Source organism: Lygodium microphyllum, chromosome 23 (assembly GCF_053477565.2).
Source record: "Lygodium microphyllum isolate KBCC chromosome 23, Lygodium_microphyllum_v1.1.10, whole genome shotgun sequence".
Taxonomy (NCBI): Eukaryota; Viridiplantae; Streptophyta; class Polypodiopsida; order Schizaeales; family Lygodiaceae; genus Lygodium; species Lygodium microphyllum.
Window position 1 is genome coordinate 35,694,059 of NC_141157.1, and position 26,690 is coordinate 35,720,748.

The following is a 26,690-nucleotide window of genomic DNA, read 5'->3' on the forward strand; positions in this document are numbered from 1 at the left end:
GGGCTATATGGGAAGAGATGCAAAGAGCCCACTAATAATTGGCAATGGTGAGAGAGAGAGAGAGAGAGAGAGAGAGAGAGAGAGAGAGAGAGAGAGAGGGGTGCATATGGCATATAATACAAAAACAAGACCAAGCGATAGTGGCAACAACAAAACAAGCTGATTTTATAGGACGATGATGATGTGAGGCGTGGGCTTTTGTGTTGTTGCTGATGTTTGTTCTTGTCTACAATGGATTAGCCTCTCTCTCTCCCTCCCCCCCCCCCCGCCCCCCCCTCTCTCTCTCTCTCTCTCTCTCTGTGTATGCGCGTGTCTCAGACACACGATCACCTTTCTCACGCAACCTCTGATCATATTGCTTCTCCAATCCTACTTCGACTCCCATTTGCCAGGTGCTGTGGCCAGCCATGGTATGCTTTCATTATGCTCTCATTCTCTCATTTTGACTCTCTCTGACTGTGTGTTTCTCGCATAGCATCATCATTATCATCATCATCATCAACATCAACTTTCATTGTCGCACTTGATCGTGATCCCCCCATCGATCAAGCTTCCCCCTTTCCGCCAGACTCCAATTTCAACCTAACCATTAATCCAATCCTCATAATGCAGGCCGCAGCAGGCACACGCAGGGCCGTCATACGCAGCGAAAGGTTCATGGAATGGCAACGCGAGTTGAGCAGGTGCTCATCAACCTCCTTGACCTTCTCCTTAGATTTTTACTTCTTATTTTTTGAGTAGGGGCTTTATTGTTTGCGTGCATCATCTCCTGCTTTGTGCATTCATTCTTCGCTCAGCAGCCGAGCCCCCTACGGTTCCCGACGGCGCTGCGATGATTCCACAAATAACAATTGCAGCGTCAAACAGTATCAAAGGAAGAGGTGCTCTATCTCATATCCACCCTCTCATTTCTTGCTTTGTTAGGATTGTTATTATAGTAACACGGTTAAATACGCTGGATTTTTCGTGAATGTTCCTACGGAAAAAGCCATGCCAAATTGCATTTTTGAAGCATTGATAGCTCAATCGGATAGGGTGCCCGCAGGATCCTGGCTAGTAGCCATGTTGGAGCGAATGTCATATAACATTCGTTTTGTACTGTGATATTTTGAAGCTCCTTTACTTATTGTACTGTTTATGGCCTCCTCATTATATTCATTATGTTGCTGTGACACATACAATCAAAATAAAGATTGGAACATGGACAAACTGGAGCAAAGCAGCAAATGGGTGCTGGCGACCAGGCGGAGTGTCTACAGGAAACTGTCAGAAACCAAGGACGACAGGAGGAGCAAGAAAAAGAGCAAGAGCAGCAACATCGAGACAAAAGGCAAAATGGCAAGGAAGGCGTTGCAAGAAATGGTTCAAAGCAAGCAATTTGCAGGGATCAGCAAACATGCACCACGAAGCAAGGGCAGGTTGTGAGGGGTAAAAATTCTCGTCAACAAAAGCAGCAAGACGAGTATGGACAGGAGAGAAGACAACACGGGAGGTCTGAGGCCATTCATGAGCTGCCAAAGGAAGATGTGCTCAATAAGAAGAGGAATCAGGCTTATTCACATGTTCAAAGCAAGCAATCCTTTTTACCAGACCAGCAAGGTGAGGCCTCCTCACTGCAAGACCATGATTACGGAAGGAAATCAAATCACAAGAGGCACCGAAGGGCTTTCGATACAAAACAAGAGCTCCAATCTTCTGATAGGTGTGCTTCCAAGTTTACACTCTTGGCTGAATTTTGCTTGTTGCAGGATCAATGTATTGCCTGTCAAGATGTAGGTCATGGATATGATATATCTTGCCTTTGCTCTGTCTATTAAATGGACAATTTTTTTAAAAGCTGAGAAGAGAGGAAACAGAAACCTAGAAAGGACTTGCTGTGGTTAGAATATTACAGACCATCAAAATCAGTTATTGGTATAGGCTGGACACAGTTGGCTAAGAAATGTAAACACGGGCTATGAGAACAGCTTCGTGCAGTAATTACCTAGCTTCTACGGCGCTCCTTCAAGTGGCTGCCTTCAAAAGTCATTGTCTGCAGCTGTGGTAGGCACAACTTTACTGTGAGTTTCAGCTGGGTGGTTCTAAACAGTTTGATCCTTTTAATTGACAATCTGCCAGAGTCCCTTCAGCTGTTTTTCTTGCACATGTTTGGTCTCTTCCTGGTAAGTCATTTGTATCTATACGGGCCTTGTTGCAAACAGTCACTCTGCGATGTGAAAGACCAGTACTGAAGTCACTTGCATGATACAGGCATGCCCGCTTAAACACTATTATAGGCTACATTGACAGTTAAACACATGTTGTGCATCAGATTGCAGTACTATTATCTTTATGTAGACTGGCCTTGCTAGGATCAGTTGCTCTGCAATGTGAAAAGACTCTAGGTGCACAAGATCATGGAACAAGGATGTTCCCAGTATGGAGCCAGATATGAGAGCAGTTCCATGCAGGTATAATCCCTAGCTTTTAACATAATCTTTTCACAAGTTGCTTCATAAGCAAGATCCCCAGCTTCTGCAACACTAGGTTATATAAGTCTCTTTCACAAGTTCACCTCCTTTTTTTGCAGCTATCATAGCTGTGGTTTTCAGCTGGGTACTTTGATGTTTGAACTGTTTGAATGAGAGATACAATGCCCCTACAAACATGGATGTTCAAGTTTGAATAGATCTTCCACTTTGGCTGCTCTTTCAAACTTTGATGTATCGTGTATCAATCCTTGAGTCATGGGGTTTGTGCTGCTTTGACTTCAAAGTTACTGCAAATTCTTCAATTGTTCAGTGCTGTAACTGAAACATAGAGACAAAGAGAAAGACATCATTGCACAGTGATGTGTTTTCTAGATAAATGTCTGGAATGAAGGTACAGAGTGCTGCTGCTGACAAGAGTAAGCTCACAAAAGGGCATCTCAAGAACAGAACGTTGAACTACACTGCTGCAAACTGCCACTCCTTGTTTTCTACATGAAAAACAGGCAGCACAGAATGTTCTTGGTGATGTACAAGCCTGAATTGCAAAGCACAGTGGTGATCACCCTGATGTTGTTGATAATTTTGAAGACTTGAGTTGAGGGAGGTTGTATGCGCAAAGAGGAAAAATCATAAGGAAGGGTTTTTGGCATGCTTGTGCTGCAAACTGATTTGATAATGTTGGTTGGACTGCTGCTGCTGTTCATACTCCAGCCATCATTATAGTCATCTCCATCTATCCAGTCTGTGTGGTACCGCAGTTCGATTTTTCATGAGTTTGAAGATTTGCATAAATTATAAAACAGGATCGAGCCATTAGAGAGTACATGAATACAACTATTGACTCTCTACTCTCAGAAACCCTCTCCCCCCAATGACGCGTTTAGTCTCAGTATTCAGCAGTTTGGTGATACCTTTTTCTTGTGTCTTTTGTCCTGGCTGTGCATATGTTAGTCATGAGGGTACAGTTGATATCAAAACGGTTTTCAGCATTGGACCTGCTCTAGTTTTTTAATTTTTCCCACCCTCGGCCCTTGCATGCAGGGAGAGCAAAGTGCTGCAAAGGAAGATATGACAACATTCAAAAGGGAGCAGTTTTAGCCTGCATATATTGCCTGCTGGACCTTATGTAGCTGCATTTGCATGTGGGACATAGTAACTCTCTAGGATCACGTCTCTTTTTTAAAATAAGAGGTTTATTAATTAATTAAGCATGTTTTGGGGCTATTTAAGTCTAATGCATTTTTAGCTCAACACCCCCTCTCAGGCCTAAAACTGAGCCATGAGAAATAAGCCTGTAATATTGATTTTTCTTTTATCCCAAGGCGTCCTATCCCAAAGTAGCTAGGGCATCGGGGAAAGAGTGCACATTGGTTGCTTAGTGATCTACCAAGATTACAGAGGCGATGGTTATCTTACCAAGGGAGTCCAAGTGATCACCCCTGAGAGGCTAGGGTATCAGACCAAGGGTGTGCATTAGCTGCCCAGAAGGCGGATGGAATCAACAATGTTTTTTTTTTTGTTGGGAGGGCTTTTGGTGTAATTTGTTAAAAAGATTTAGCATTAAGTGATGGTTTCAAATTAACTTTTGTCCCATTGAGTCATTGTGCCTCAAAGTACGGGAAAATAAAAATGGATAGGTCCACTACCTTCATAAAACAACCAAAACAATCCCATACACTATCAGGATAAGGGCCTAGGGATTTCTAAGGAATGTGTGTCTGCACCAATCATATGGAGAATATGTGGAGAGAAATGCAAGATAAGTAAGCAAACAAGACAAGCAAAGTTAGCATGCAAGCATAGGGAAAAATTGCCTTTGGAGACTGCCATGTTTAATGTTACGATTATGGTGGACACTGGATCTAGAGTCAATTACTCTTAAGGGTAACTGAAAATGGATAAATGTGCATAGATGCATGTTCACATGAACAGAATAGTAATGCATGGGGTAATGTAAAGGAAGATGTGAGTATTCATGCTCATGCAGAATGCGATGCAACGGTGCCACTTGCACAGTGCCATCGCAGGGGAATTGTTCACTTGCCCAAGCTCCCTTTTATAATCATGTCATCTTGACAGTGTGGATGAAGTTACAAATGTCCATAGTATGCAATATGCAATAAAAAAATGTTAGAAAGTGAAAAACTATAAGCATCACCACTACCACTATCAAGAGAAAAAAACCGCTCTTCAAATTGGAAGGAGAAGTAAGAGGGAAGCACTCTCTCACCGTCAATCAGAAGAAGTAGAGGAGGGTGTATCCAAGCTGATACGTGTTAGAAGATACTGTAGAACTAGCTTGTTGACCATCTTGGTCAAAATATTTGTAAAATTGTCACTAGACGGCACAAAACCTAGGCGAATGGTGCCCAGCTCAACCTGCTCTCTGGTGAAGTGGTAGTGAACTACCACATGTCATGCTGGAGGGTGATGATAGGATTGCTTGCAAGGGCAATGGCACTTTAGTTATTGCAGTAGATAACTGTAGGCGATTCAGAAGGGAATTGTAGTGCGGCTAGTAAGTTCCTCAGACAAATGCCCTCCGTACTACCATCGAAGAGAGCTCGATACTTTGCCTCGCTATGGAAGTCGCTACGGTTTACCGTCTCCTGCTTATGGCCAGCCTAAGAGATGGGTGTTGTACCCAATGTGTAGAGGTACTAGGTAGCCTCCATGGGGTTGCCAGATGCCAGGATCTCTTACCTAGTTAGAATACATATACCTATGAAAGCATAAACCATGACCATAAGTTAGTCCATAATTATAGGTACACCTTGAATATCTTAATACGTGAAGATAAGCAATCCAACGAGACATTCTAGGTGTATTAATTAAAATATTGACTAAGCAAACAAAGTGAGTATGCAAGATTTGTCCCAGTATGAATCAACCAGAGTAAATTCCCTATAACAGAACAATAGGTATGAGTATCAAAAGGTTGACTCCAGGTATCCTTGTATGCAGATGGACAGTGGGATCAAGAGGCATGGCCACAAGCCATGTTTAATCAGTGCAATATTGTTTCACCAACTTTAGGGCATTCATGTGCTGTGATAGAAAGATACTTTCCTCGGATCTAACAATTTCCATCCCCAAGAAATAAGACAACTAGGTATGTCATCTCAAATGTAGAGCAAAGTTTTACTTTAATTTTTGCTATAGCCACAAAATTGGAGCTAGTGAGTAATATATCATCGACATACAATAGGATACAGCTGACCTCTGCGCTAGTGGTGTGCACATAAAGATTTGGATCATAGGGGGTAGAATGGTATCCATGAGTCCATAAGAATTCGTCCATCCTATGGTGCCAAGACCTTGGTGCTTGCTTCAATCCATAAAGAGCTTTTCGCAAACGAAATACTTAGTTCTGGTAGCGGAAGAAAAGCTGGGAGGTTGCTTCACATAGACTTCCTTCTCCAAATAATTGCTCAAAAAGGCACTTTTGACGTCCATCTAATAGATCAGCCAACCGTGGTCAGTGGCAAGCGCAACCAACAAATGTAATGAGGTCAACCAAGTGATTGGTGCGAAGGTTTCTTTAGAGTCAATGCCTCGCTTTTGCCCGAGGTGAGTCTTATATCTGTCTAAAGTACCATCAGCCTTTAGCTTGATCCTAAAAATTCACTTCATCGTGATGACTGGTTTGTGACGGACGATCCACCAATGTCCAAGTTTCATTTCGATCAATACTATCATGTTTCTTCTCCATGGCCTCATACCACAGAGGGTCTTGGAGAGCCTCTTGCCAACTGTTCGGCTTTGAATGTGTAATATAATTAGCTGTAAACAGCAATGCATATGAAGCTTGGGGGGTGAGCCGAGCAGACTTTCTAGGGTGCTTTAGAGTGTAATCTGGTGGAAGGATCCTTGAATCCTGCATGGTCTATTGGTACTAGCGAGGTAACGGATCTCATGGAGGAGGCCTAGGAGTTGAAGTATTTGCAAGAAGGTTAGGAGTGGGTAGTAGACCCGACTTAGTAGGCACGATCTCAAATGATGTGAGCAAAGGTGAGGATGAAGAGTCCAGTGCAGAGGACTGCACTATATTCCTCTCAGCAAAGACGATATCACACCTAACGATCACCTTGTTCGTTTGAGGATCGAACAAATGATAGGCTTTCACTTTGGAAGAATAGCCCACAAAAATCAAGAGATCTGCTCAAGGGGTGAGCTTTCCTATCTTGTCATTAGGAGTGTTGTATAAGCATGACTATCAAAAACTATGAAGTGAGAAATAATAGGCCGAGAGCCAAAGAATGCCTTGTACATAGTCTTTTTAGGAACCATCATAGTCGGGTATCGGTTGAGGATATATACTGAAGTGTTAACAGTCTCGACCAAAGGTGCTTAGGGAGCTTTGGTACGAATAACATAGAGCGTGCCATATTCATGATTGTCCGGTTTCTATGCTCTACAACTCCATTTTGGGGAAGGGATTTGGTAGAGGTGAGCTGTGTGCAATGCCCTACTCTTGTAGAAACTCAAAAAACTTGTGGGAGGTAAACTCGGCACCAGAATCACTCCTCATAATAGCCACACGACGACCAGTCTGGTCATGAACTAGCAATACCTAGTCACTAAAATGAGTGAAAGTGTTGGACTTGTGCTTGAGGAAGTACATCCACATGTATCTAGAAAAATCATCCACTATCAAAAAGTACAGTGTGCCATTCAAGGCGGCAGTGGATATGGGACCACAAAGATCTACATAAAGGAGCCTAAGGGGTTCCGTAGCACAAGCGATAGATTGTTGAGGAAAGGGTGTACGATGTTTCTTCCCTAGTTGATATGCTTTACAGACCTCTTGAGGTAGTTTTAGGCGTGGAAGGTTCTCAACCATCTCTTGACACGACAGCTCATAAAGAGAGTCATAGCCGAGATGTCCCAAGTGAAAATACCAAAGACGCTTAGAGTCTGTGGGCTTTCGGGTAGTGGCCAAAGCTTGGAAGCAATGGAACTTCGAATCATCGATAGTTGGTTCGATAAGAAAGTGTGTTATGTGATAAAGGCCATTAGGCTATGCCTTGCCGTGAGCAATGACTAAACTAGTTCGAGAGTCTAGGACCTTAACTGTGGTTACTGTGAATAAAACTGCTCGCCCCAATTGGAAAAGTTGCTAAATGGACAACAAGTTCACCCCAAGTTGGGAGATATGATAGACATCATATAGCAAAGTGAGATTTGGACCCAGGTCAGTGGGAAAACTAACCGAGGAGTTGTTTCCCACGCGAACACTCCCGGTTGTAGGGGCTCCGGAAATGAAAATGTCCACTCTAGGAGTGATGTGATGGGTAGCTTCACTGTCCACAAGCCAAATAGATACTGACATGCTCGGCTGTTATAAGTGGGCCTTTGTAGGCATCTCATTAGGAGGCAACTTGCAGATGTGACGAGACTCGCATCCGATGTCTCTAAGGAGACAATGTGGGCCTCTGTAGACCAGTAAGACAAACCTTCTAGAGTTGGGTAGTTCGCTGATTGTGATGATTGACCAATGGTAGTGTGGGTCTAGCCTCGCCACCGCCCCTGTTGAGGGCTGGTACCACCTTGCTTCCCTTGTTGGGGGTTACCTGACTGGGGTGTGGGGATTTGATTCTTGGATTTTGGTTGTGTGCCTTGTGCCTTAGATTGACACTCATTGTTATAATGGCCAACCTTTTGACAATGTTGACAATATCTATTCTTCTTAGGTATATTCTGCCATCCAGAATTTCACCAACTTTGATGACTAGGTGAAGTTTCCTCCTGGGTATGCCACACCAACTATTGAATAAAGGTCGAAGCCTATAGTTCATCTTGCACACAACTAAATACCTCAAACTTTACTACTTTTCCACCCTCGTTAAAATCTTTTTCCTTTTTGCTAGGTGCCACATTGTCATACACAAGTGATTGTAAGAAAGATACGTTGACTTCAATTACAATATGACTAGCATTAAATGGAGCATTCATATGACCAACATTCATTCCATGAGCCCCATACACACTAAGTTTAGTAGATGCATTCCTAAACATGCCCGTTTGTGCAACCCATTTGTGCACCAGAAACCGATTTAATAGGAATATACATGGGATAATGCATACCACCAACCATTCTTAGATATATTGGACCATGCATTCCATGCATTGCTTGCTGCATACCATGAGCATTTGGGTCATACGTACCCATAGTTGAACTGTGACCAGCCATTGCATCAAATATGGAATCATCTCCAAAATAGCAATGATTTTGATATTTAATCAAGTGCCTCGGGCCCACCAATTCAAGGGAGTTGAGGGTATTCCAAGCAATGGAATCTTGAAACCAGCCTTCCTCCTCGGATAGGGTGGTAATGACCTGATTTAACACTAATTACAGCAAGCATAAAATTCATACAAACTGAAAATGCAAATGCTACCACTTTAATCTTGGACAATGGACGGCCTGTTGCTAGTTGGTCCTAAAATTGGTGCCCTTGTGGTATTTCTTTAAGTTTTATTGCAAATGGATGGAGTATAACTGAGATCCTTTGATCTTGTCTGCTAATCTAAGTGCCTCTAGCTGTCAAAATTGACCAACAAGTCTTTTAACCAATTTGGCCCTTGGTTTGCTTGGGGATTGGCCTTCACCTTGCTCCTTGAAAGACAAATTCAGCCCCAAATTTTATAGTGGTTGGCTGGCCTCTTGAATCTCCTTGAAATTCCTCAATTTCAGCTATTGGAATTCAAGTCCTAGGCCCTCATATTTGAGCACGCATCTTGAGGTGGCTGTCAAATCCTAACTTCTGCTTAAAATTAAAGTTTACAACAGAGATTTTTCAATATCTCCACCTTTGATGACTCAAATGGTTGGATTCTGCTGAGACAACTTGAGAAATGGTTGGGGGATAAGTGAGAATGTTGTAGAGAGAGAAATTTAAGAGTTTCATTGTAAGAAATGCTGAAAAGTTGTTGCTGTTGCTCTGCTAAAACAACCATGGAAGCTGTCACCTTTAGCTTAGGATCACCAAAAAGATTGCCGCCCCTTCTTGTATGTTGTTACCTACTCCTAGAGAGCTTCAAATTGTTGTCACCAAATGTAGGAATGGTCCCTAGTGGCTGCAAATCACATTAGCAGCATCTCCTTGCTCTCTAATAGCTTTTTTCTTTATCACAATGGTTGGAATAGACTTTCACTAGCCCCTAAAAACGTTTTTCTTACTTGCATGATTAAGTCTTGCTGAGTAGCAGCCTTCTAATTCCATTTTCCAACATTGTCCAGCTTATTAAATTGATTTTTAAAAGATTAATTTTGAAAATAAATTTAATAATTATTCTAGTATCTAGAAAAATGATTCCACCAACTAATAATTAAATTCTCTAGGCCAATTTGTCTTCCAAGTATCACTGAGTAATTATTGACCTTTGGATTAACATTGATTAAGTAATTAATGCCTACTAGTCTCTAATGTCACCATTGACATTGGTGGCCAATAAATTGGTCTAGGTCCAAATCTGACATCGAGTACGACCTAATATGTGTGTACATTTGATTAACTTTATGTACTTCAGAGAATGCATCCAATGGGTTTATGCTGAGAATGATTGTGAAGTCGGAACAATTGAAAACATGAGCATGGATGCATCCAATGGGTTTTTAGCAACAGTTTTGGATAGTTTCTCAATTTTATCTGATGTTTATGTTGGCTAGAAATTTTTAGCAGGTTTGGGGTATATCGCATGGTTAGATCATAGTGGCCAATGTTGTGACTGTGATGCCTTATGAAAATTCTAGTGTAGTATACTTTTGCTTTGGCACTATACAGTGTAATCAAGGATGATTGTAGGGATTTCAAGGGGAGGTTTGTCACGGGGATGTGAAATTTTGAGATGCTTAATCTTGTTGATAACACTTGATTAAGTTACTGATCAAATGTGTAGGGTTGTTTAACACATGTGATGCACATGGCAGTTATTTAATCGTAACAGGCCAAGGATCGTAAGGATATAGTGTGTGTCAAAGGCAAAAGTTGCGACAAGTTACGTGAGTTGGGATTTGGTGGTTAGCTGGTATCAATTTTGACCCTAGCACAGTTGTTTGGCCAATAAATGTCAGTGGAGGTGACACTTGGGACTAGGCATTGATTAATTAATTAATGCTAGTCTAAGGGTCAATAGAGTTTAGGGACAACTTCAGGTTGTAAATGGCCTAGCCAATTTAATTATGGATGGGCACATTTAATTTTGGGCAGGTCAAAAGGGCTGAAATTGATTTTAAGAATTATTTAATTTTGAAAATTAATTTAATGGCTGGATAATGCTGAAAATTGGGTTTAGAGGCCGTGAGTTGTTGGCAAAAATAGCCATCCAAACTAAGAACACGTTTTTGGGGCTTAGTCTTAGTCATTCAGATTAGTTTTTGTTGTTGGAGAAGAGAGAGAAGGCTATTGGTCCATTTTCAAAGTAGAAAACAACAGATTACAGCAAGTAACAGCCATTTTGAGCCCATAGGAGGAGAAGGCCCATCAAGGGTGAGTGACATCATTAGCTGGCTGGTGACAACAATTCTAGTGCTTCTAGGTTGTAGGTGATTGTTGTTCTTGTTGGTTGAAATAGGCAGCAGGTAGATTAGAGGGTTTTTCTGTGAGAAATCTTTGAATTTCCTCTTTGCATTCTCTCACCTCCTTCAGTTAATTCTTAGAAGATAGCTTATCTCAGCCATTGTTGGTGGGACCTGTGCCATCAGTAGAAGGCATTGTACATTGAATTTAGCACGTGACATTTGTGGAATTATCATGGAATTCAAATGTCAGCTCATCCATTATGAATTTGAGGCATCATTTGGCCTTTTGGGGTCGAATTAGAGTAAGTCTTGGGTGAAATTCAAGGGGCAATTTGCCCAATTTGTGTGCTGATTGCATCTATAGCAAGGGGCTTTTGGATCAGCCAAGGAGATTGTGGAATCTTAGCTTGTACCTAATCCATTAGTTAAGAAAGTTAAAGAAATACTGAAAGAGGCACCGGTTTTGGGGCTAATAGGGTGTTTATTGTCTGAGAATATTAAGGTAAAATGTGCATTTCTAGTTTATGTTTATTTACTGATTGTTGTAATTAAGTGCTTGATCATGAATTACCACCCTATTTGAGAAGGAAGGTTAGTTTCAGTAGAGAATATAAAAGATTGCAATGAATGAATGTTGAATATAAGGGGCTAGATATGTACAAGGGGCTATAAGAATATGCTAGCTAGAGTCTCTCAATCTGCAGACACAAAAATTTGAATGACTATGATTGGGAGAAGGCAAGGGCATAAATCAGTTCGAGTGCCATTAGGTTGGTCCGAGTGCCATAAAATAATGCCTAAAATGCTGCAAATGTTGCAACTGCTGTCCATGTGCCCTATCTGCCCAACACTATGCGACCTCCCTAGAACGTTGCGATCATGTTGGCGACTGCTTGTATGTTGTCTGATTTGCTCAGCAATGCATGAATCTTCAATAAGATAATTGTACAGTGCCTATGTTCGTCTAGGAAATGACCAAATCTCTAACACCCTCTTTTAGATCCTGGATGCGGCATGAGGCACAGGAATCTAGAGTATTGCTGAAGAACGGCTTAAGGAGGAGCCTTCGTGAACAGGTTTGCCAAGTTATCCTCTTTCTTACAATACACCATATCAATAGTCTTATCCAAGATCTTTTCCCAAATGAAATGGTACTGTAGCTTGATGTGCTTCAACCTAGAATGGAATACAGGATTCCTTGCCAAAGCAATGTAACTCTCATTGTCACAATGAAGTGTATTGGGATCTATTTGCGGGTAGCCAAGCTCTCCCAGTAACCTCTGAAGCCACATTGCCTCACATGTGGTAGAAGATGCTGTTGGATACTCTATCTTTGTAAATAATAGGGCAATTGTGGGTTGCTTCTTACTACTCCAAGAGATAGCACGTGCACCAAAGTAAAGCAATAGCTTGTCATTTACCTCTTGTGGTCAATGTCTCTAGCCTAGTTTGAATTTGTCTAGCCTCGTAGAACAAAGGTTGTTGCTCTTGCATTTGCTGGATAATGAAGGCCTAGGTTGGGGGTCCTGCTTAGGAATTGCAAAATCCTCATAGTAGCCTTTCAATGAACTAGCTAGGTTAACTCATGAACCCTGTAAGCAAACCAACAACAAAGCACAAATCAATTTGAGTATTTAGGAGCCATATCAATGACCCAATCAATTGCTTGTAGTAGATAGTATCTACTGCCGGTGAATTTGCATGGGTTGTAGCCTTCTAGTTTGGATCCAAGGGAATAGAAATAGACCAACATCCCTTATCTCAAAGGTGGTCAAAAGCTCTTGCACATATTGCTATTGAAAGATGAAAATCCCTTGTGGAGTTTGCTAAACCTTATGACCTAAAAAGAAGTGGAGAAGTCCCATGTTCGTCATCTTGAACATCTCACGGAGTGCCTCCTTCTGTTTGCTCGACCTTTTGGGCGTAGTCACTTGTTAGAATGAGATTGCCTATGTAAGACACAAACACGGCCTCACGAGTTGATATGTGGACGCACAAGTGGGGATTAGCAGTGGAATGATGATACCCTAACTTCCCTTGGAGGAATGAGTTTATCAGTATTTCCTTTGGGGATTAGCAGTGGAATGACGATATCCTAACTTTCCTTGGAGGAATGAAAAAGATGCTACCACATCCATGCTGCGTAGTACCTTTTTCATGCTTGGAACCCAAACTCTATAGCCCATTTCACCTTCATCTCCATAACCCATGAAGATGCCTCTACGAGATTTCATGTCAAGTTTGGTTCTGCATCAATAGGTACATGTACATAGCATTTGCAGCCAAAGACCCTTAAGTGGTCATATGAAGCAGGTTTGCTAGACCAAACCTCTTCAAGGATGCCACTTTGAAGTGCATGGTGTGGAGATCAGTTGCAAATATGCATCGTGGTTTTAAGTGCTTCTTTCCAAAACGATTGTGAGAGATTAGCTGCGGACAACATGCACCAAATCTTCTTACATAATGTGTGATTCATTTGCTCAGCCACACCATTAGATGATGGATTGTAAGAAGCTGTAAGCTCTCGTTTAATCCCATTGTTATCACAAAACTTATTGAATTCTTTAGATATATACTCTCCCCCATTATCTATTCTTATGCATTTTAACTTTACGCCCTTTTGAGTATTAACCAATACATAAAACCTTTTAAAAGTATCCAATGCCTCACCTTTTTGCTTAAGCAAGTAGACCCATAGCTTCCTAGAATGGTCATCAATAAAAGACACAAAATAACGGAAACCACTATGAGTTGTTATTGGCATGGTGCAAACATCAGAATGGACTAAGTCCAATATACATGCCTTCCTAGATGCTCCATGAGAGTATGGACTCTTTACATGTTTACCAAGAACACAATCATCACAAAAGTCAAGCTTTGAGTTTTTCACATTAACTCTTCCAAGTGAAGAGAGTGCTTGTAAACCCTTTTGGCTCATGTGTCCAAGACGCTTGTACCATAACTTCATGTGTGATTGTACTTCAGCAATTGCAACAAACTTTCCAGGAAGTGCCTTGCAGTAGAGATAATACAGAGTTCCCTTTTTACCACCTCTAGTGACTAGCATAGATCCTTTTTGTATTTTCCACATACCACCACCAAAAGTAGTGAAGTAACCTTTGCCGTCTAGCTGCCCAACAGAAAGCAAGCTCTTCTTGTGCCAGGTACATACCTAACATCATGAAGAATCAATTTCTGACCATTTTCTAGAGCCAGGTGTATGGTGTCCATTCCTTCAATATCACATGCATGATTGTTGCCAAGGTAGACTTTTCCAAGATTACCTTTTGCATAAGTAGAAAAACACTCTAGAGATGGAGTTACATGAAAAGAAGCACCGTTGTCAACAATCCACAATTGTGACAAACCATAATGAGCTAACAACAAAGCATCTATCACATCTGTTTTAGTGATATACATGTCCTTCACTGTCATAGCAAGCGGATCTAAGAATACAACCAGCAAATCAGCATCGTTATCCATTTCTATTTCCTTAATAACAACACTAGATACCACATTTACTTTTTTTGTCTCTTTATGGGTAGAGGTGCCATCCTTGTCATTCTTTTTGCCTTTTGCATTAGCCAGCTTCTTGCATTCTTGTTTCTTTTTAAAGTATCTGCAATCGGGGTTTATATGCCCTTTGCGACCACATTGATAACAAGTTACATCTTGCTGTTTTTCCTTGCTTTTGTTGTGATTTTTGTTTTTATTTGTAGCATTATATATTTTTTCAGTTCTTCCTCTTACATTGTAGGCTGATCCACTGTTTTCCCCACTTGCCTTGCGTCTATTCTCTTCATTTGAATAGAACCACTCACACCATCAAATGTCAAGTTGGAGTTATTGCTCAATGACACAACCAATGCTTCCCATGAATCAAGCAAGGTCATGAGCAAGAAGATAACCCTCAATTTAGGATCAAAAGCTAGCAAACTTGCATCTTGTAATTGACTCAAAATACCAGTGAAAGCATTCAAATGCTCTGAGGTAGGCTTGGACTCATCAAGCTTCAAGTTGACCAACTTCCACAACCTTGAGTTTCTCCCGAACTAGATAGGCAATATCAAGCCCCTTTATATCAACCAAGATATCATCTATGATGGCCATTTTAATGTAAGTAATGGCCTTTTTATTCATTTTAGCCCAATCCTCATATGACAAAGCAACAGGCTTTTGTTCTGCTAAAGCATCATCACAATCCTTTAGAAAGAGTATACCCTCTATACGATCTTTTCAAAGATCAAAACCATTGCCATCGAATTTACGAATCTCAAAGAGATTCTTTGTGTCAGATGTAGATGCATTGCCAACCATCTTCAGCAATACACACTGCAATAAAGGGCTGAATGCTTTCAGCCAATAGCAAGGTTGCTGAATTGTAACAGCAAGTACACACTCTTGTACTTCCAAGGTGTCCAAGAAGCAGATATTTAGCTGCAATTTCAGTCTCAAGTACCGATTACAGCACATATATGAATCGAAACTGATACATTTGCATTAAAGACAGCTTCCACTTGAGTAATACATCACCAAAGTTCCCAAATGCAATGACCAAAATGCTGTATTTACCACTGTTTCACTGCATAGTGAGTATGCCCTAAATTTTAAGGAGCAAGTTTGCACAAATTTGGGCTATGTGCTTGCTCACATGAACACTCAAAAGAAGGAAAATAAATTAGACTGAAAATTTCTGATTTTAATAAAAAAAAAGTATTGGAGCCGTTGACTTGCCCGTCGTGCGTGTAGCCGCGTGACCTGTTGGCACTTGTCGCTTGTCACGTAGCCGCCACACAGCAGTCACCCATCATGCAGCAGTTAGTTGCCTGGCCCCTCGTGAAGTCATCGCTTGGCCAGTTACGCATGCACCTGACCCTATTGATTGTTTGCTCCCTTGTGTGCTGTCGACTGGTTGCCCGCTCTTCAACAGCTCGCCAAACTGTTACGCCTAGTCACAATGGTCATGACTGCACTGTTAGCTGGCGTGAACCATTGGCTCTGATACCAGTTTGTAGAGTTGAAAAGGAAGTAGATAAAGAGAGATCGGAGAGCAGGCACATTAATCGAGGTGCTCAATGATCGAGAACTGAACAGTGTTGAACAGTGAGATAGAGTGAGAGTGAGTCGACGGATAGGTGTGTACTGGTGTGGTACACACAAAGAATAAAAGAATGTATACACGGGAGAGTGTAAAGGGTCTTTACAGCCAACAGGGCCTACCAAGTGCTACAACGGCGGATGGAATCAATAATGGGCTTTTTTTAATTGGGTTTTTGAGGGTGTAGTTTGAGTTTGTTCACAAGATTTAGCATTAAATGAGAGTTTCAAATCAATGTTCATCCCATTGAGTCATTGTGCTTCGAAGTACAGGAAAAGGAGGATGGATAGCCCACTACCTTCTTAAAACAATCAAAATAATCCCACATACTACTAGGGTAAGTGAATAGGGATTCTTCTGTGTGTGTGTGTGTGCCAATCATATAGAGTGTATATGTGGAGAGAGAGAAAACCGACGAATAAGCAAGCAAGACAAGCTAAGTGAGCATGCAAGCATAGGAAAAAATTGCCTTTGGATACTACCATGTGCAATGCCATGAGTATGGTGGATCTGGAGTTAACCACTTCAAGGGTGACTAAAAAAGATAAATGTGCACAGATGCATGTTTACATGAATAGAATGTCAATGCATGGGATAATGCAAAGAAAGATGCAAGTATTCATGCTCATGCAAAATGCAATGCAATGACACTACTTAGATAGTGTCCTTGCAGGGGAATTGTTCACTTGCCCAAGTGCTCTTTTACAATCATGTCATTCTGATAGTGCGGATGAAGTTATAAATGTCCATAATGTATAATACAAAGTAATAAATGTTTGAAAGAGATACACTGTAAGCATAATCATTGTCACTATCAAGAGAAGGAAATTGTCTCCTCTCAAATTGGAAGGAGAAGTAAAATGGAAGTACCCTCTCCCTGTTAATCTGAAGAAGTAGAGGAGGGTGTATCCAAGCAGATCCATAGTAGAAGATATTGTAAAACAGGTTGGTTGACCGCCTTGGTCAAAATATATGCAAAATTGTCATTGGACCGTACAAACTCTAGGGGTATGGTACCTAGCTCAGTTTGCTCTCTGGTGAAGTGGAAATGAACCGCTGTGTGCCGTATTTGAGGGGTGATAATGGGATTTCTCGCAAGGGCAATGACACTCTGGTTGTAACAATAGACAACTGTAAGTGGCTCACAAGGGAATTGAAGTGTGGCTAGCAAGTTCCTCAGATAAATGACCTCCGTAATACAATTGAAGAGAGCTCGATACACTACCTCAGCCATGGAAGCCACCACCGTCTTTCGCTTAGGGCTAGCCTAAGAGATGGGTGCCATACCCAAGGTATAGAGGTAGTCTCCATGGGATCGCTAGGTGTCACGATCTCCCACCCAATCAAAATCAGTATACCCTTGCAATCATAAACCATGACTATAAGTTAGTCCATAATTATAGGTACATCTTAAATATCTTAACACATGAAGATAAACAATCCAATGAGACATTCTAGGTGCATTAAAATATTGACTAAGCAAACTAATAGAGAATGCAAGATGTGGCCTAGTATGATCAACTAGAGTAATTTTCCTACAACAAAACGATAGGTATGAGCATTGAAAGGATGACTTGAGGTATCCCTGTGCAGATGGACAATGGAATCTAGAGGTGTGGCCATTGGCCATGTCTGAACAGTGCAATACTAATCCACCAGTTATAGGGCGTACTTGTGCAATGACAGAAAGACACTTCCCTTAGATCTAACAATCTCCATCCCCAAGAATTAAGACAACAAACCTGATTCAGTCATCTCGAATGTAGCGCAAAGCTGTGCCTTAATTTTTGCAAGCTGCAAAATTGGAGCCAATGAGTAATATGTCATCAACATATAGTAGGATATAGTTGACCCCCCTGCTAGAGGTGCACACATATGGATTTAGATCATAGGGGGTAGAATGGTGTCCATGAGTCTATAAGAACTCGTCCATCCTGTGGTACCAAGATCTCAGCGCTTCCTTCAACCCATAAAGAGCTTTCCGCAAGCAAAAGACCTTATTAGTTTGATCAGCAAAAGAGAAGTCGGGAAGCTGCTCCATATAGACTTCCTCCTCCAAATAACCATTTAGAAAGGCACTTTTGACATCCATTTGATAGATTGGCCAACCAGGTGAGTGGCGAGCGTAACCAACATATGAAATGATGTCAATCGAGCGCTAGGTGTAAAGGTTTCTTCATGGGCAATGCTGCATTTTTGTCTGAAACCTTACATTATAAGGGGAGCGTTGTATTTGCCTAAAGTACCATCAGCCTTTAGCTTAGTCCTAAAAATCTACTTTGTCTTGATGATCGCGAGTACAATCCACCAATGTCCAAGTCCCATTTCAATCAATACTATTTAGTCTCTTCTCCATGGCCTCATGTCACAGAGGATTTTGGAGAGCCTTTTGCCAGTTCTCAAGCTCAAAATATGCAATGTAATTAGCTATAAACATTGATGCATATGAAGCTTGAGGGGCGAGCCGAGCAGACCTTCTAGGGCCCTCTAGAGTGTAAATCGGTGGAAGGATCCCTGAATCTTGCATGGGTTGTTGGCACCAACGAGGTAACGGGTCTTGTGGAGAAGGCCTGGGGCTGAAGTATCTGCTGGAAGGTCAGGAGCGGACAATAGACCTGGGTTAGTAGGCATGATCTCAAATGATGTGAGTGGAGATAAGGACGAAGAGTTGAGTGCAAAGGATTGCACTATGTTCCTCTCATCAAAGACGACAACCCTTGTTACTAGGTGGTGATACTTTTTACAGTCGCTTTTTCTATTTACTTATGTAAATATTTTATTTTTCTTTTCTTTTGTTGCTGTTGCTTTTTATCCCCAGAGTTCTCTTGGAATAAGCGGGATCTTTGCATGGCCAGAAGAGACAGCCATTGGGACAAATTGGACTAATGGTTTGTTTGAGCCTTAGGACCAGTTCCATATTGAATGGGCAATGAAGAATAGAATGCCAGTGGTTTGGGACTGTGTGCTTAGCCACTGGAGATGGTGCAGGACAATGAGCCTAGCCAAGATAGAAGATGCATATGTGAGAATGCTTACGAAATAAAAGTCACTGTAACTGAGCCACATTACACTTTTGATGTGGTTGCAATGATAAAAGTTGCATAGAACAACTTGAGGAATGCAGGGGTCACCATCCCTAAAATTTAGGGAGTTACTATTTTTGGACCCCAGAATCTGTTTGCGTCATTGTCTTTGTTTTTACATGAGGATTAATTCTTCGGTCTGTGCCGAGGTCAAATTTTGCACCGATCATGGAGAATTTTAGACCGGAAGGTTTAAACAGGAAAATTGTTACATGTATGCCATGTGGCACAAATTCCCAAGAGAGAGAGCATTAAAAAAAAACGTAATAGGCATAAGGGGTAGATGGGAGAATGAAGTTTGGAGGAGCTGAGGGCAGATTGCTGCAAGAAAACCAGCCATGGAGAGTACTTCTATGTCTCTGACTCAAGCACAGAGGCAGCGCTTGCTCCCTCTGATCACCTCTCTCTCTCTATTCTTAGAAGAAATGCTTTGCATGATGGATTGATTCCATTGAAGTGAACTTTGCACATGCTGAATAAGAATAGTGAACTCTGCTCATGCTGAAGAAGAACAGTGAACTCTGCACATGCTGAACAGTAAGAACAGTGAATTCTGCACATGTTGGACAGTAAGGGATGCTCTGCACATGCTGAATAGTAAGAACAGTGTACTGGACAGTAAGAACAGTGAATTCTGCACATGCTGGACAGTAAGGGATGTTGATCTAGACATGCTGTACTGCTCCTATGCAGTTGGGATTTATTTAGAAGAGATGAAAACCGACTGTTCACAGGTTATGTATTTTGGAACATTTTCATTTTTGTAAATTTCTATATTTTAATTGATAAAGAAATAACGAGAGGGGCGCCGGTCTTTGGGGCCAATCTGGTGTTGAGTGAGGGAGAGAGGTCTCTGTTTATGTGTGTATGTAAAGTCCAGGTGTTAAATTGAAGGAACTACCGCTTTATGTGATTCATAGACTGGTTGTATGGTTCCATCCCCGGGATTTGAATTCTTTTCTGTAAGAATTTAAGCTCGGACAGTTTTGGGTGAAAAGGCCATACATACAGATTTTACAGAGATTACAGGACTAGAGAGATTGCATACATGGATAAAGGCAAAGAAAAACTCCCCCATGAAGAAGAGAGTTCTTCTTTTGCTCATAGACACCGAAGAGAGAGTATTGGTGCATAGGTGTCAGTACCTTCTAGAACCGAGATTGAACCACATGATGAGGAGCAAGAACAGGAGGACTTGTTTATGGCACAACTGCTCAGTATGGTTGGCTCTTTCCAACAACTGGTAAAGAATCCTCGGATGCAAAAATTTTTGAAGTCACATAATGAGGATTCTCAGGCTGAGTCATCACATCATACCATGGAACGCTCAAAAAGGCAAACCTCTAATGTGCGTGAGCATGTGGAAAAGACACCAAACATGGAGACAGGTCCAGTGCAACAAGAAGCACAAGCACAGGATCAGGGAGTGAATGGTCAAGGCAGTTATGCACAAGTGGCACAACAGACTATTCCTCCTTAGTTTGCTACTTATCTTGGTTACTTTGGTGGTGGGTCAATTTTTCAAGCAATGGCTGGATTACCCACGGGTTATCAGGGACACCAGGAATAATGCCTATTGAGGCAATGAACCCATTTTATACTAATATTGGTCTACAGCGCGGTTATCAGACTCTACAGAGTCCTTATTTGATGCCTGGAGTACAAAATGCAGCCGCTGGTTTTTCTCAGCCTAGTGGGCATATGGCAGCTAAGACAAGTGAAATGAATGCTCATAATGCATCTAAGGGACTTCCCTTTTTATAGCCACCTGTCTATGACAACTTGACACCAAAAAGTGCAAAGCCTAAAGACTATAAAGAGGGTGGTCAGGCAATAAAGTTTGAAACCTTCAGTGGTATGCAAGATAAGCTGAAAGCTTTGACATTTATACAACAGTTTGATGCAGCTTACATAGGAGGGAATTTTACCGAGACTTCTAAGGTGCGGAAGGTTGCAACTTCTTTGAAAGGTAATGCTTTGCAGTGGTGGAACATATTGTTGATGCAAGGATATGCACCTGCCACTTGGGTTCATTTCAAACAGTTGTTTGCAGCCTCATGGTTAACTAACACGTTTGAAGTAGATGTCATGATTGCATGGCATAAATTGGACGCGGCAAATTGTACGGATTTAGAAGAGTACAATAAGAAATTTTGGGAAGCACTTTTGCCCCTGAGTTCTTACAGGATAGTGCCTCTATCAGAACAAATTGAAAAGTACTGTTGCGGTTTGCTTGAAGCCATCAGGGATTATTGTATCAAGACTAGGGTTACAAATATGGTACAGTTAATTGAAAATGCTGGTGTGGCAAATGCATTGTTGAAAGGAAAAGCTGACAGCTTTAAAGGCACTGAAAAGAAGGATTCTCAGTTTAAGCAGGATCCTGGCAAGAAGAAGAAGCAATTTCCAGAAAGGACCGGTTTTACAAAGAAGTCTTTTTGGAAGAAAAGATTTCAGCAACAACCTCAAACTTCTTTTAAACAGGATAAAGGACAAAAGAGGCCACTTTTTGGCAAATCATTTGAAGAAAGAAAGGCTCTAATGATGGCTGGAAAATGCTTTATTTGTGAACAGAAAGGCCATATTGCTTCTAAGTGCCCATAGCAATTTTCTAAAGATGCGGAGGATAATGATGCGCCAAGTAAAAAGAAACCTAGCATTAGCTTAGTGCTTGATATGGTGGGAGATCAATCAGTTGATGATGCTACAGAATTGTGCAGAGCTTGGGGAAAGATCAAAGATTCCACAGTGCTTATTTTATTTGATCCTGGAGCTCGTGCAAACTTTATCTCACCAGCATTGGCAGCTAAATTGGGTATACGTCCCGAGGAAATGGGACCAGTTGGATAGGCTGATTTGGCATGCCCAGGGCATACTGAACTTGTCACCCCTATTCTTGGCAAACTTTGTATGCATATTCAGAGCTATGTGGACATAGAGGAGTTCCAAATTATGCCTTTAGAGGGCTGTGATATTTTGTTGGGTATCCCATGGTGCCACAGGAAGCATGCTATCTTGGATACTTACAATAGAACGATTACTCTTGTACATAGGAGCAAGACTCATGTGTTAGATGTGAAGCTCAAAGGAGAGTCTATCCCAGTTGTTTCTGCTTTTGCAATTACTTCTATAATGAAAAATCATATTTCTGCGCACTTGGTTTTTGCAAAGCAAGCTAATGAAGTTGACATTAATGTGTCTGTACTAGATGAAAGTAGAAGGGCTTTCTTGGATAAATTCAGTGACTGTTTCTCAGATTCGTTACCAAGAGAGTTACCCCCTGAGAGGCCTGAAGATCATACTATAGATCTTATTCCAGGGATTAGTCCGCCCAATAGGCCACTATACAGGGTGTCACGGGGACATGAAATTTTGAGATGCTTTAATCTTGCCAGTAACATTTGATTAAGTTACTAATCAAATGTGCAAGGTTGTTTAGCACATGTGATGCACATGGTAGCTATTTCATGGGAACGGGCCAAGGACCCCAAGGATGTAGTGGGTGTTAAAGGCAAAAGTTGTGTTAAGTTATGCCAACTGGGTTTTGGTGGTCAGTTGGTGCCAGGTTGGACCCTAGGACAATTGTTTGGCCATTAAGTGTTAGTGGTGACACTAGGGACTAGCATTAATTAATTAATTAATGCTAGTCTAAGGATCAACAGAGGTTGGGAACCACTCCAAGTTGCAAATGGCCTAGCCAATTTCATTCCAGATAGGTATGTTTAATTTTAGGCAGGGTCAAAAGGGCTGAAATTAATTTTCAGAATTAATTAATTCTGAAAAATTAATTTAATGGCTGAAAATGCATTAGGAAGTCTGCCACTTGGCAAAAATTTCCCATGCAACTAGGGAGAAGGCTGTTGGAGGGTGGTGGAAGCTGAATGGTAGCCATTCGGAGCTTGGTGGAGGGGGAGGAGGTAATCAGACTTGGCTCTGAGAGGCGGCGATGAATGATCGCGTGCCGTGACAAGACAGGGGGCAGCAGGTTTTCTCTTCCGCCTCAAGAGAGGCGGCAGTAGAGTAGAGGAGGGCTCGCCAGCGGAGTTGGTGTTTTACCTCCCTTTTGAAACTGTTTGTGCCATCAGATTTGCCATCAGAACTATGAATTAGAAGATACATTTCAGCTGATTTTCTCTCTTTCTATAGCATTCTCTCATCTCCTCCAGTCTATGCTCAAGTATTCTCAGCAATTCTCAGCCATGGGTAGCAGAGTACAACCAAATTTGGTGGACAGCAGAGAGTTTACTGCTGTAAACCCTAAATTGCAGCAGTAATTAGGGTTTAGCAACCACCTTGGGACCCATGCCATCAGTCAAAGGCATTGTACACTGAAATCAGCACCGGAAATTCGTGGAATTGTGAGGATTTCAGATGCTAGCCCATCTATTGTGAATTTGGGGCACCATTTGACTAGTTGGGGTTCCATTAGGGCAAGTCCTGGGTGAAAATCAAGGGGCAATTTGCCCGAATGCTTTGCTGATTATTGGAATAGCAAGGGGCTTTTGAATCAGCCAAGGAGATTGTGAAATCTTGGCTGGTAATTTATCCATCAACAATTGAAATTAAGGAAATACCGAAAGAGGCGCTAGTTTTGGGGCCAATAGGGTGTCCACTGTCCAAGTTTATGAAGGTAAAGTTAGCATTTCAGTTTATGTTCATTTGCTAATAGTTGTAATTAAGTGCTTAATCAGGTTAAACCACCCTATTCGAGAAGGAAGGCTGGTTTCATGGTTCCATTGCCAGGATAATCACTCAATCTCTTTATTTGGTGAGCCCGAGGCACCTGATTGCAAGCCAAAGCTGTGCTAGTGCTGATTTTTGTGCTCAATTGAGAAATTATAGCAACATGTCTTCATATAGTGAGATGGAATCAAGCAGTGATGATGCCTCTCAGTATGGATGTTCTCATGGGAATGAAGAAAATGCAATGCCTAATCTTGGACAAGGCTCTCATGATGGACAACAAACTGAAAATGTTGCTATTGGGCAAGATGCAGGGCCTTCAAGCTGTCATGAGGTAGATGACCAGCAAAGTGAAGAGGAATTTGATGACCAGTTCAAGAATCGGATGAGGACGATAGCAAATCTCTTTTCTGAATTGGCAAAGGATCCTCAGTTCACCTGATTTTTGAATGCTCCGAAGGAGGACAACAAGGGCAAGAAGAAGAAGTCAATTTCTACACCTTCAGGACAGCAAGATGCACCGAAGGTAGTGCCAAATCCTTCACTTGAAGCTCCTAAAGAGGCCAATGAAGCTAAAGAGTTGGTACCTATGGGGCAAGGAATACAAATGCAAGGCCATTATGGAAGTGCCAATCCAATGGATTTTGGATAGCTGGGCATGCATGCTATGATGGGGCAGCCAAGATACTTTGGTGGTAGCACGATTTTTCATGCAATGGTTGGCCAAGGGCCGCATACGGGAATGCATGGCACAAATTCCTATGGTATGCAGCAGCCAATGCATGGTGTGCAAGGCCCATTGTTTTCAAATATGGTTGGAAATGTGCAAAACCCTATGTATGGTAGCATTGGCTAGAAAGGTTGTATCCGAAGTTAAGCATGAGATACTATGGCCCCTTTCAAGTGTTGGAAAAGGTCGGCGATATTGCATATCGGCTGAAATTACCTCCACATTGGTGGATACACAATGCCTTTCATGTCAGTTTGTTGAGACCTTTTCGTGGTGATGTGCCAGAAGATGTATCTGCTGAAATTCAGCTAGAAGTTGAGGAACTAGATGAGATTTTGGTACCCGAGCAGATTTTGGCACATAAGGAAAGGAAGGTCAAAGGTAAAGTTTCCAGAAGATATTTGGTGAAGTTTCAAAATTATTTACCAATGGATGCAAAATGGATGGAAGAGGATGACTTGGCAGACCATTCTCAGTTGTTGCAACTTTATCTCGATGCCTTTCAGTTAGAGCCGACTTTGGATCGGGCTTACTTAGGTTCAGCAGAGCGGGCGTTCGGAGCATTGCCTGATGCTCAAGGGGGAGGTAGCACTTCCACTCCACCGGTTTTGGATAGCTCTCGTATGTAGTGGATCTCGAATGTATTCAGCATGCATCCAAGGTACTGTGCTGACAGTATGTCTGCCATGAGGTCACTACTCGGTGTACTAGTCACTGTGAGATACATGTATATGAGTATGGTTGTCACCGCGGCTCTGAGACTATACTTATGCATGAGTTTTGGACCAGTTTGGCATGAGTTTTTGCCTCAATTCTGAGATCAATTTCTGATTAGTTTCAGCTCAGTTTTTGATCAGTTTGAGAACCGTTTATGATCACTTTGGGATCAGTTTTGCATCAGCTTTTGCATCAGTTTCTGATCAGTTTGTTTTTTACCATCAGCTTGTGATCAGTTTGGAGTCACATTTGCAGCCATTTGTGATCAGTTCTCATATCAGTCCATGATCAGTTTATGATCAGGTCATGCTCAGTTTTTAATGGTTTACAGCTGATTCCATGGATAGCCGCATGTAAACGAATGTCATTGAAAGTTTCAGCCATGGTTTATGCTGAGAATATGCTTTACTGTGGTTTTGAAGTTAGACCGGTTGAGAAACATGAGTTATGGATGCATCCAATGGTTTCTAGCAACAGTTTTGGACTATTTTTCAGTTTTCTATTATGTTTTGCTGGCTGGAAATTTTCAATAAGTTTTGCGCATATGCAATGGTTTGACAACAGTGGCCAATGTTGTGGTGACTGTCATGCCAAATTGAAATTCCAATGCAATATACTTTTGCTTTGGCCCAATGCAGTGCAATTGAGGACGATTGCAAGGTTTTCAAGGGGGAGGTCTGTCACGGGGACGTGAAATTTTGAGATGCTTTAATCTTGCTAGTAACATTTGATTAAGTTACTAATCAAATGTGCAAGGTTGTTTAGCACATGTGATGCACATGGCAGTTATTTCATGGGAACGGGCCAAGGACCCCGAGAATGCAGTGGGTGTTAAAGGCAAAAGTTGTGTTAAGTTATGCCAACTGGGTTTTGGTGTCAGTTGGTGCCAGGTTGGACCCTAGGACAATTGTTTAGCCATTAAGTGTCAGTGGTGACACTAGGGACTAGCATTAATTAATTAATTAATGCTAGTCTAAGGATCAACAGAGGTTGGGAACTACTCCAAGTTGCAAATGGCCTAGCCAATTTCATTCCAAATGGGCATGTTTAATTTTGGGCAGGGTCAAAAGGGCTGAAATTAATTTTCAGAACTAATTAATTCTAAAAAATTAATTTAATGGCTGAAAATGCATTAGAAAGGCTGCCACTTAGCAAAACTTTCCTATGCAACTAGGGAGAAGGTTGTTGGGAGGGTGGTGGAAGCTGAATGGCAGCCATTCGGAGCTTGGTGGAGGGGGAGGAGGTGATTAGATTTGGCTCTGAGAGGCGACGACGACTGATCGCGCGCCGCGACAGGACAGGGGGCAGCAGGTTTTCTCTTCCGCCTCAAGAGAGGCGGCAGTAGCAGAGGAGGGCTCGCCAGCGGAGTTGGTGTTTTACCCCC

The 26,690-nt window shown here is 41.7% G+C and overlaps 1 protein-coding gene and 1 pseudogene across 3 annotated transcripts in view; both read left to right on the top strand.

Moving 5' to 3' along the window:
* Window positions 1-246: 246 nt before the first annotated feature.
* LOC148016061 (uncharacterized) overlaps window positions 247-26,690 on the top strand; it is a 67,063-nt gene continuing 40,619 nt past the window's right edge. For 2 of the 3 annotated variants that reach the window (XM_087663934.1, XM_087663936.1), the window contains exons 1-4: window positions 252-410; window positions 613-683; window positions 798-881; window positions 1,193-1,702. In XM_087663934.1, the coding sequence (XP_087520060.1) occupies window positions 408-410; window positions 613-683; window positions 798-881; window positions 1,193-1,702 (668 nt within the window). In that variant the 5' untranslated portion in view covers window positions 252-407. Of the gene's footprint in view, window positions 411-612; window positions 684-797; window positions 882-1,192; window positions 1,703-26,690 lie in introns of all 3 variants that reach the window. The other variant, XM_087663935.1, reaches the window with a different exon arrangement.
* On the top strand, window positions 20,812-25,605 carry LOC148016062 (uncharacterized; annotated as a pseudogene).